The following is a 12229-nucleotide window of genomic DNA, read 5'->3' as shown; positions in this document are numbered from 1 at the left end:
TACATCAATCATGGGTGTCTGTTTCTTTTTGTACTTCAGTTGCTTTTTCATTTCATCTAGCATTACTTCCATTATTAATTATATGTCATTCTGATTCTTGTCTTCATTCTTTCAATTTTTTCTCTTGTCAAATTTGCATTGCTCCTTAACTTTTTAAGTGTATTTATCCACAATTGCATTTTCAGTATGTTATGCCATTGTCAAGAGAAAGAGAGCTCACTATGAAGTATGTGATTGCATAATAATTCCTTTTAAGAGGAGGCTCACCTCATATGAACCATATTTACCTATTCCATTTGTATAGGAAGATGTACATGCCATGTCTTTAAAGCTAAAAATTCCTGTATTATTATGCACGAGGAATATATAAACATGGTTGTCACAAGGAAAGTGTCCTCTTACAAGGAATGATCATGGACTGATGCACTTCATAGTGAATTGTCTTTTGATAAGAGCATAATAGGCTGAAATTCCAGTTGTGAATAAATACATCTAATAACTGCCCTGGCAGAAAATGTAGCCTACTCATTTCTAAAAAACAAATGAATAACCAAAAATAATAAAATTCAAATAAGAGGACAAGGGATGGGGGAATCAATGTAGATCATGTCTACACTGTTCTTTCATCCCTCTCTTTCATCACAAAATAGGAAACCTCCATTTTTTGAGAGCTAAGATTCAACCAATGTAAGTAATATTAAAAGTAAAGCTAGAAGAAGAATAAAAGCTGAGTTAGGGAACTATGTTATTGCACAAGCTCCATACACAAAATTCCTCGGTATATGGGTGGATGAGCACTTGAGATGGGAAAAGCATCTAGGAATTTTGAGCAAAAAATTAAGTAAATGCTGCTATGTGCTAAGATTGCTTCGGGAATGTTGCAACACTGAATCATTGCTGTGTGCCTAGTATGCTTACATGAACAGTTTGCTTAGATGTGGTGTGATCTTCTGGGGAAATACAGGTATGGCAAAACAAGCTTTCAAACTTCAAAAAAGGGCTATTAGAATAATGAAAGGGGTTCCCTGCAGAATGTCATGCAGGGAAATATTTAAAGAATTTAAAATAATGACTCTTCCTAGCTTATACATCTATGAATGTGTATGCTTTCTGAAAACTCACAAGGAATTTTCAACATTAAATAATCAGTTTCATAACCATGAAACAAGGAACAGGGATGATTTTCACAGAGAAACCAAAAAAGTATAAACTACCAGCCCAAAATACTTTTTAGTGCATTGCCATCTACAATAAAGAAAATTAAAGAATTTCATAAATTCAAGGAAGATCTTAAACAATTTTTACTAACACATAGTTTTTATAGCATTGAAGAATATCTGAATATGGAAAAGTAATATTATTTATATATACTGATATAAAATATCTGTATTTAATATCCAAGTTTTTGAAACAAATTAAAGATAAGAAACTATATTGTAATTGACTACATCCATACAATGTATATTGTTAACAGATGAATAAAGAGATTGTTTGATTGATTGACTGATAGATTGATTGAATCTGTTTGACAGTCAGGACTTAATCAAAGTATTTTGTTGGCCCATGCTGCTTCCAACTGATCCTTCTTTGCAGCATAATCTACAGAAACAAATATGTTCACCTTTAAAATTTCAATAAACTGTCATAACATTACAAAACACAAGATCAACTTTTTATTATTTATTTACATTTTATGGACCATTTTATTCAATTGTATACCAAGGGTTTTTCAGTATCACATTGTCCCACTGCTTCTTCAATCATTTGGTTATCAAATTTCTTTCTTCACCTGAAATCACTCCCTTGCTATTGGTTGTTTACTGATGTTTTTCCAGATTTTTAATCTTTGGAGTAAAAAATGTAAGTTAAGTAGTATCTTTTAGTTACTTTAGTAACACTTTCTTCTTTTATACTTAGGATTCATTGGGAGCCTCCTGTTTCTGCTAAGTTGGGTGGCAATGTTACATTGTATACAATGCCTCTACCTGGATCAGGACCTGTGCTTGCATTTATACTGAATATCTTGGATGGTTATATACCTGTTTCTGATGAAATCACAACATATCAGCGTATCACAGAAGCTTTCAAATATGGGTATGGCAGAAGGACAGAATTAGGTGATCCTTATTTTAATGAAGGTGTTTTAGAGGTTGGTGCTTGGCTAAATTTTTGGTATTGCATTGAGGCAATCCTGAACACATTTTTATTGCAAACCCTCTTTTTCTGTGTTCACAGATTGTCAAAAACTTAACATCAAGAAGTTATGCTGAAAGCATACGTGCTCAAATAAGTGATTCTGAAACATACAATGACCCAGAACATTATGGAGCTGTGCTAAGTCAGCCTGACGATCATGGGACAGCACATATTTCAGTGATTGCACCTAATGGGGATGCTGTCTCTGTCACAAGTACCATAAATTTATTGTATGTAATATGGTTTTCAAAAAGTTTAAAATTCCTTAAAATAGGAAAAATTAGTTTTAATTGTCGCATTTCCATTATCAAAACTAAAATGAATGCAGAAGAATTAAACTCTAGTGGAATATGTTAAAGTATCACCATTAAGCTATACTATTCTTGAATGAGGTTTTATTAGTGTATTATACAAATTGTATACTATACTAACTTTCTATTTAAAAAATAATTAAGCAGCATAATTATAGGATAATCCAATTTTTTTCTAGGGGTCTTGGCCCTGAGTCCAGATCATAAAGATATCATCAATGAACCTAAACCAGATCAGGGGGTTTGGGGTTTTGGGAGGCTGGGAAGGTTTCCTCTAGATTGGCCATAAAAAGGTTGCATCATCGCGATAACGTGGAAGTGATAAAAAGTGAACTGTGATTATAAACGTTTCTCATTGCAAATTAATTTGTATGTATCATTACATTCTGAACATTTCTAAGGTTTTTTTTTTTTTTTTTTTTTTTTTTTTAATTTACAAAAAGAAAAGAGATATACAGATTTAAGTTAGTAATTCCTACCCACCCTCTTTTACGCATTACAGTAGTAGAAATTCTTCTACAGAATAGAAATAGGAGTGTATAAGTTACTTGGCAAACAATCTTGCATTTGCAATGACAGTATTGTCCTACGCAGGTGATACTGACACTAGGAAAGTTGTTTACTACAGTTATTTAGAACGATTGTAAGACTGGAATAATCTTTGGGGGGAGGTATATGTTGTAAATAGAATATTATTATTTCAAAAACCTGATATTAGAAATATGTGTAATATTAAGCTTAGAAAGTTATTCCGATCTAAAAATGGGATCAAAAAATTTTAACACTTCCATGTATTTACATTTATGAATTGTTTGCCTTTATCCGTACTAATCCAGAATTATTTGTACAAAACCATTTCCAACATATTTATGACACAAGAAACAAAGATAATTTTACATTGCTGTCTCATAGTCTAAAACTCTGCTCACAGACTCCTCAATATGTGGCTATGAAAATTAATAACAAATTAAAAATGGAAAACTTTCATGGTATGAAACTAGTTTTACTGAAGATAAGGTTGTGTTTCATCGTAGTGCTAAAATGTTATCATTCACTCGTGGAATTTCTAAATGATGATGGAGAGTAATGAAACAAATTTGTAATGATTTTTGTAAATTAATATTGTTTTTGTTGTCTTTTTGGCACATTGTATGAATCTCGGGTAGTTATCTATATTGACGAGTCTTTTGTACTTTAAATCAGTGGTTTTTGCTTGTACATCATAAGACAATAAAATTCTGATTCTGATACTGGAAAAGGGTGCTAGCCAGGGTCTGGGTTCTATAGAGATTGATGAGATGGAGCACTGTGGATAGGAGTGGGGTTGGATAGTGGTGCCCCAAAGTGGCAGTAGAATGTCAGCAGGTTGGATATCTTATGGAAGTGGCGTCTGGAATGCTCTTCCAGGTGCTGGAGAGCAAGAGATTCAGTTTCAGAGATGTGATTTATGTAGTAGGGATTGCACAGTAGCAGTATCTTGCTGAGGGAACAGAGGTGGATCTGGGATGCATATGCCATGGAAGTGTGTTTTTGCAATACCAGGTTACGTCTGTGAGGGATAGGGACTGGGGGAATTTCAAAAGATGAAGGTCAATGTGAAAGGAGGGTTGGCATCCAGAGAAAGAAATTTTTATGGTTAGGCCATTGTTGATAATTCCGAAGTTTAGGTAGCATTTAAATAGCAGAATGTGGGACTGGGTTTTAACCAGGAAAAGGGATAATTTTCTGAATTGATGCAGAAAGATGGAACAGGATTCATTGTGGCAGGGATGGCATTGGGGAAATGGCAAATGACATAGCAAATGGGCAAATTGAGGTGTTGAGTGGTTGTGAGTGGAACTGGATTACAGAAAAAGACCCATAAAAATACATAGAGGCATGCAAAAACAAGGTACAAATACACAAAAAATTGCACAAAAATGTAAACATTCACGCAAATACGTAAAAATACTCACAAATACTTGATAATACACACAAATATGTGAAAGTATGCACAAACACACAAATATATGCAAAATACAAATAAAAATGCAGGAGTTTGTTTGTCACAAGAAACTATGGGAAATCAAGCTCAAAAATATGTGAGGATGAGGAAGGAAATATGGTCAATAGGAATAATTTTAATTATCGGATGGAAGAAATTGGGTCATGAGATGTTGCACCAACAATCTACACAGTCAGGTAGATATATGTTGTGTGCAGGCAAGATCGCTGATACAGTGAGATTCGGAAATCAGAGCATCTGCAGTTTGGAAGGCGATGAAAAAACTTATGAAGGAAGAGAAATAATAGACACTGAGAAATGTAATGCTTTAGAGATAGTAACAAAGGGAAATAACACAGTGTTGTAGGATGGAAGAAAAGGCATTAGGCAAAATCAAACAATGGAGTGTGTGTGTGTGTGTGTTGGGGTTTATGGGCGCTCAACATCGAGGTCATCTCAAACAATGGAAACTCCATGTTGGAATATCAACAATATTAGAAAAATGATAGATTGTTACTCACTGCAAAGATGGCCCATTGAGATGCAGACAGGCACAATGAAGTCACTGTTACACATTATAGCTTTCAGCCAAGGCCTTATTCAGCAAAGAAACACACACATTCACACGGGCAGGCACATGTTATGCACACATGTCCACTAATATTGGTAGCTCTGACCAGAATGCGACTGTCATGTGAATAGCAATTTGAAGTGGTCCGGGAAAAGGAGAGGGATAGCAGGGTACAGATGGGATAGAGAAGAGCACTGTATGGCATGATGTGCAGGGCTTAGAGACTACCAGGCACAGCATCAGAAGGTGGGAGTGTAGGAAATAAAAAGACCAGGAAGTGAAAAGAAGAGCAGAAGGGATTGGGGGGGGGGGCAGGGGGGGGGGGGGGGGAGATCCATTGGCAGAGGGCAGCACACAAAAAGGGTGAGGGAATGTGAAAAGGGAGGAGGTGATATGAAATGAGGATGAAACCTGTTGGGTGGAGGGTGTGGGACAATAGGTTACCATAAGTTGAGGCCGGGATAATTTTGGGGGCAAAGAATGTGTTGTGAGGATAACACTCATCTGTGTAGTTCAGAAAAGTTGTTGGTGGAAGGGAGGATTCAGATGGCCCAGGTTGTGGAGCAGCCATTGCCATCAAGCATGTTATGTTCAGCTGCATATTGTGCCACAGGGTGCTCTATTTTTTATCCTAAGAAAATGATCTCTGATCCTGAAATTATCCAAGCCTTAACCTACTGTCTCCACACCCTCCACCCAACAGTTTCAGCCTCCTTGTTCTATCAGTTCCTCCCTTTTCATGTTCCCTCACACCCTATGTGTACCGCCCTCTGCCGACATACCCACCCATCCTTTCCCCTTCCCTGCTCCTCTCCTTTTCCACTTCATGTCCATCCCCCCCCCCCCCCCCCCCCCCCGACATGCACACTCTACCCCCAAACACACCCCACCTCTCAGTGCTGTGCCTAGCCCCTGCTCACCCAGCCAGACAGGGCTCTCCTTTTCCCCCACCCATACCCTGTTATCCCTTCATCTTCCCCACCCCAATCCAGAGAAAGCTTTCACTGAAACCTATGATGTTTAACAGGCTTTTTGTTATGCCTGTCTGTAACTCAGTGGGTCATCTTTATGGTGAGTAACAATCTATCCTTTTCCTGATATTGCAACATAATAATCAATTCTTAATGATACAATGTAATTGGACAGATAAAAAATTCTACACACCAAGCAGTGGCAGGAGAACACGCATACAGGAGAAGGTTTTACTTATGCACATTTTTGGAGCCAGTGACTCCTTCTTCCCCTTCAGTCCTTCTGCCAGAAGAAGGGGCCACTGGCTCTGAAAACTTGCTTAAGTAAAACCTTGTTTTATATGTTTGTTTTCCTGCTGTCACTAGGTGGGTAGATTTTTTACCCTTTTCCTAATAATGTTTTCTTAATCTCCTTACATCAAGGCAGTCAGATGGATGTGTTATGTATTGACTCCTGAAAAACATTTGACTCAGTACCAAACTAACATTATTCATATCAAACACAATTTGTGACTGGATTATAGATTTCCTGGGTAGCAAGGATGCTGCAACACATTACTTTAAATGAAGACTTATGAACAGATGTGGAAGCAACTTCAGGTATACCCCAGGGAAGCCTGATTGGCCTCTTACTGTTCATGTTGCATTATCAACAGATGTGGAAACAACTTCTGGTATACTCCAGGCAACTGTGATTGGACCCTCACTGCTCATGTTGACTTATCAGCAGATGTGGAAGCAACTTCAGGTACATCCCAGGGAAATATGTTGTGTATTAATGACCTGGCAGACAATATTGACTCTGCTATCTTGATCTTTGTATCTGTGCACTGTTAAGAGTTCAACTGTGTTGTGCTTCGATGTTTTGTTAAAGTTTCTGATAATGAATCACTTGCTGGTGATTTTCATCCTCTATCATACCATTGTTAGGACTAGAATTACCGCACTGGTGATCCTGACTATGCTCATTAACATCATTTTCAATGCCTACAGCATAGGTTTGCACTTCGTCATGGACTGACAATGTGGTTATCTTTTGTTGGACTTCTACATTTTCTGGTTTTACAGCTTGTTACATCAGGATGCAATGTACTGGAAGTGTGATTAGTGTGTATTTTCTCAACCTGAGTGTGCACAGGCCCAGACTCACCTACATTCTGTCAAAAATTATTCTGGTGTTTGTTTACTTCCTTGTGTGCACCTTACTAACTCTGAATCCTGTAACATACAGTGCTCCAAACTCTGCACTACCTCATTACATTGCGCTGATAGACTGTGAATGTCAAATGTGTCTCCCTCCACATCTGATCATTAAACTGGAGCAGCAGCAATTCTGCCATTACCCAACTTGAATGGATGCTCTAGCCTCACCTATTGCACAATGGTGCTAAAACATTGCACCAGCTTCAGTGTTTCCACACAGTAATGTTAATTCAGCACTTTGCATGTCATGGAACCTGTTCACAATGTGTGTTCTGTACCTGATGGTATACCTCGCAGTGTGCAACTACCATGCTACACAGTTTGTCACTGTCAATCGGTGGCCTGAGGTCTGTGCACTTATCTTCTACAGATACCTTCCATTCTCTGGCTCTGTATGTTCTTACTTCTCCATTTTTGCACTCTGCAGTTATGGCTGTACCTCCCATTACATTCAACCACAATTCCACACCTCCTGTGTTGTGCATCCTCAGCCCTCAATGTGGGCCGTGGCTGACACATCACATAACTTCTGTCTTTTGGATGTTGATGCAATGCTATCTTCAATGACCATGGTCATCCTCGCCATGCCTACTGTGCCATGTGCTGTATGCAACCATGACATCGAACCCCTCATGGTGACCTTAGACAGGTGTCCAACCCACAACTGCTCAATTAACAGTTCACCACTGCCAGTGCTGTACTGCCTTCATTAGTCACCACAGATTCACCTCCTGCCCCTACACCTACACATACCTGTGAAGTTTGGAAGGGAGGAGATGAGAAACTGACAGAACTGAAGCTGTGAGGACAGGTCGTGAGTTGTGCTTGGGTAGCTCAGTCAGTAGAGCACTTTACCATGAAAGGCAAAGGTCCCAAGTGAGTCTTGGTCTGGCACACAGTTTTAATCTGTTAGGAAGCTTCATATCAGTGCACACTCCACTGCAGAGTGAAAAATTAATTCTTCACCTACACATACAATTTTATCTGGCAGGTTTCCTAAATTCCCTTCATTACTGAAGGACAGTCCCATTTGTGGTTCAAGTTAACAGATAACATCTTCCATTTTCATGGCATCATGAATTAAGACTCCTGTTTTATTTACCTGTTTAGTCATTTGTGTGGCTATATAGACTTTATCAGTGCCTTGGTCCTAGCAGCAACTGCCCATCGCATGTACTCTGTGACTAAAACTACTACTGCTGAATGTTTGTCATGTCCCCCTTATGAAGTCATGCATCATATTATAAATGACGAGAACTTAGGATCTAGGAACTCCAGCCCAACTTTTGAGGCATCTGCACGCATCAGTGGATGCCGAATTCATGCTGGACACCATGTTGTGGTCATTGTGGATCATCAAACTCCCAGATGAATTGCAATTACAGTTATTGTCACATGCTTCTGATCCATTGGAAAATAAGTTACACCTTGCAGATCAAGCATATAGCTTCCTTCAATCCTGCAGTGCATACACTTTCTCGTTAGCCTAAATGGCCATTCAGATGATGATGTTGGCACTGTGGGCAGGCCCCCTCCTCCCCCTCCACTTTGCTCAGTTGGCAGAGGCCACAGAAGAGCGCACATAGTTGCTCGGGATGATACACACCCATCTGGTGGTAACTTTTGTGCATTACATGCACTGACTCCCCGATAACTTCTGACCACCACTGAAAAAGCAGCTGTACAGCAGGACGCCTTTCTGCAGAATCCAACAGAGGACATGTATGTGGCACAGCTTACTCCCTACCTCATGTTCCCCTCTGCTGGTTACAAGCTACATTTGGAAATGCCACTTGGAGCTGCTGCATGCCTTGTGTGGAAACTTTGCATGGGGACTGGTTTAAGCAGTTTAGCTGTGCCCTTCCTACATTGCGCCTTATCAAACAACAATCGGTAAACAACTCATCTTATGGTGGTCATGTTTCCATTGTGGACAGCTCATCAAGCCTCCTATTTTTCATTGATACTGGTGTGGAGGCTACTGTTATATCTACGGCACTAGCCCTGCCGTGCACCTTGCATACACTATGTGATCAAAAGTATCCGGACTCCTCACTGAAAATGACTTACAATTTCATGGCGCCCTCCATTGGAAATGCTGGAATTTGATATGGTGTTGGCCCATCCTTAGCCTTGATGACAGCTTCCACTCTTGCAGGCATACATTCAATCTGGTGCTGGAAGGTTTCTTGGGGGATGGCAGCCCATTCTTCACAGAGTGCTGCACTGAGAAGAGGTATCGATATCAGTCAGGGAGGCCTGGCACGAAGTCGGCATTCCAAAACATCCCAAAGGTGTTCTATAGGACTCCAGTCAGGACTCTGTGCAGGCCAGTCCATTACAGGGGTGTTATTATCAAGTAACCATTTCGCCATAGGCCATGCATTATGAACAGGATCTTGACCATGTTGAAAGACGCAATCACCATCCCCAAATTGCTCTTCGAAAGTGGGAAGCAAGAAGGTGCATAAAACATCAGTGTAGGCCTATGCTGTGATAGTGCCACGCAAAACAACATGGAATACAAGCTCCCTCCATGAAAAACATGACCACACCATAACACCACTGCCTCCAAATTTTACTGTTGGCACTACACACGCTGGCAAATGACATTCACTGGACATTTGTCATACCCACACCCTGCCATCAGATCCCCACCTTATGTACCATGGTTTGTCGCTCCACACAAAATTTTTCCACTATTTCCTTACACCAAGCGAGGCATCATTTGGCATTTACTGGCATGATGTGTGTCTTATGAGCAGCTGCTCGACCATGAAATCCAAGTTTTCTCACCATCCACCTAACTGTCATGGTACTTGCAGTGGATCCTGATGCAGTTTGGAATTTCTGTGTGATGGTCTGGATAGATGTCTGCCTATTACACATTATGATCCTCTTCCACTGTCGGCAGTCTCTGTCAGTCAACAGACGAGGTCGGCCTGTATGCTTTTGTCCCTTCACATTTCGACTTCATTATCACATCAGAAACAGTGGACCTAGAGATGTTTAGGAGTGTGTATATCTCATGTACTGATGTATGACACAAGTGACACCGAATCACCTGATCACATTTGAAGTTAGTGAGTTCCGTGTAGCACCCCATTCTGCTCTCTCATGATGACTAATGACTACTGAGGTCACTGATATGGAGTACCTGGCAGTAGGTGGCAGCAAAATGCACCTAATATGAAAAACATATGTTTTTGCAGGTGTCCGGATACTTTTCATCACACCGTGTATCAAACTGACATCATGAGCAGTGAACAACACCCAGATCAAAGTCCCCAGTGCTGCCGATCTCCAGGTCCATTTAATGTCTGAACTGTGTTTCCCATGGATGTTTCGCATTCTTAATGTTGATGATCGTTGCTTGGCAATGACTGTATTAGAAATCTGGCATACTAATTCCAGGCTTATTTGGCACCACTCCTTCCATGCTGGCTACAAAAGACCCCCCCCGCCCCCACCTACACTTTCTGTCTATGACCTCTATGTTATAGGCCCAGCTCACCATTTCACTGGTCAACCACTCATGCTCTTCAAGTGCACAATGCCCCACTACATCAACAGATCAACACTTCATTTGTACAGGCACAGGCTCTTCACATAGTACACCAACTCTCCAACATGAGTTCCTCACAATCTGGTGATGCGGCTGTTATCAAGTCTACTCTATGTTCATTGCTACTGATGTCTCAGGACTCCAAGGTCAGTGATATTTGTCTCTCCAGCATCACACCCCAGTGTACTCCCCCCTCACTCTCTGACACTGATGCTCCTCAGACAAGCTGCAACGATGCGCTCATGGTGGTGATCTCTAATGGCAAGAGCTGCAGAATTAATACAACAGAAGGTCCACCCATACATTATAAGGCACTTAATCACCATAAGTTACAACGTGTCTAGGCAGTTGTCAGTGAACTACTCAACACCAGAATCATTCACCCATTGGACAGTGTCCTGGACTGCTGCAAGACTTCCATCAAATACTATTTTCGCTGACAGTATTCAAAGAGCCACACTGATTACCTCCTTCAGGCTTTGTGAGCACTGCTTCTTGCCTTATGGCCTCACAAATGCAGTCCAAAACAGAGATTTATTGACTCTCTGTTGTTCAACCTGCCATTTGCATACACCTATCTTGATGACATTTTGATTTTTTCATCTACCACTGAGGAACATGAACATCACCTGTTGCAGGCCCAGACATTGCCGCACCACAAAGGTGTTGAAATCAGTCTCACTTTTCTAGGTTATACTGTTTCATCTGAACAGCATCCAACCAACATCTGACTGTGTTGAGTTCATTCCCAAACTATCTTTATCTATGGACAGCTATGAACTAGGGTAAGTTCCTGGTATCATAAATGGCTACTGCTGACACCTGCCACATTCCACCTCTATCCAGGATCCCTTACCAACGCCTTCATTAGTAAGAACACTGCAGGTGCTAGAAAGGTGCCTTGGACAAATGATATGACCACAGCTTTTGTCATTCAAGGCCACCCTCAGACATGCTGTCATAATGGCTCACCTGGTGCTTGATGCTCACATCTCAGTAATCGCAGATGCGAGTAATACATCGATTGCTGCAGTTATTGTAGCAGCATATTGCGTCTCTTCAGTTCTTTTGTAGGAAACTTTCTCCTCTCAGTGCAAATGACAAATGTTCAATCACCAACTTCTCATGTTGTATGAGGCAATCAAACACTACCTACACCAATACCAAGGGATGTGAATTCTCCATCTCCTGTTGGCTGATGCCACCCATAACACAGGAAAGGACATTCCCCCTGTACTGGTTCAGCACTTGGACTTCATCTGTCAGTATTCCACAGATAAATGGTATACACATGGGTCTGACAATGTTGTCGTAGATTATTTGTCTCATATGAACATTATCTTGACTGCCCTGGACAGGAACAAGTTGGCTTGTCTACAGACAGATGATCTTGAGCTAGCCAAAATGTTGACAGACATAAAATGCTCT

General features: G+C 40.4%; 1 protein-coding gene across 1 annotated transcript in view; it reads left to right on the top strand.

The window, feature by feature from the left end:
- Positions 1-12229, top strand: part of LOC126241430 (scoloptoxin SSD14-like) — a 127320-nt gene that overhangs the window by 76684 nt on the left and 38407 nt on the right. Inside the window, exons 6-7 of the mRNA XM_049948005.1 lie at positions 1918-2149; positions 2236-2426. Of these exons, the coding sequence (XP_049803962.1) occupies positions 1918-2149; positions 2236-2426 (423 nt within the window). The remainder of the gene's footprint in view (positions 1-1917; positions 2150-2235; positions 2427-12229) is intronic.

Source organism: Schistocerca nitens, chromosome 1, assembly GCF_023898315.1.
Source record: "Schistocerca nitens isolate TAMUIC-IGC-003100 chromosome 1, iqSchNite1.1, whole genome shotgun sequence".
Lineage (NCBI taxonomy): Eukaryota > Metazoa > Arthropoda > Insecta > Orthoptera > Acrididae > Schistocerca > Schistocerca nitens.
This window is presented reverse-complemented; position numbering and strand designations above follow the sequence as displayed.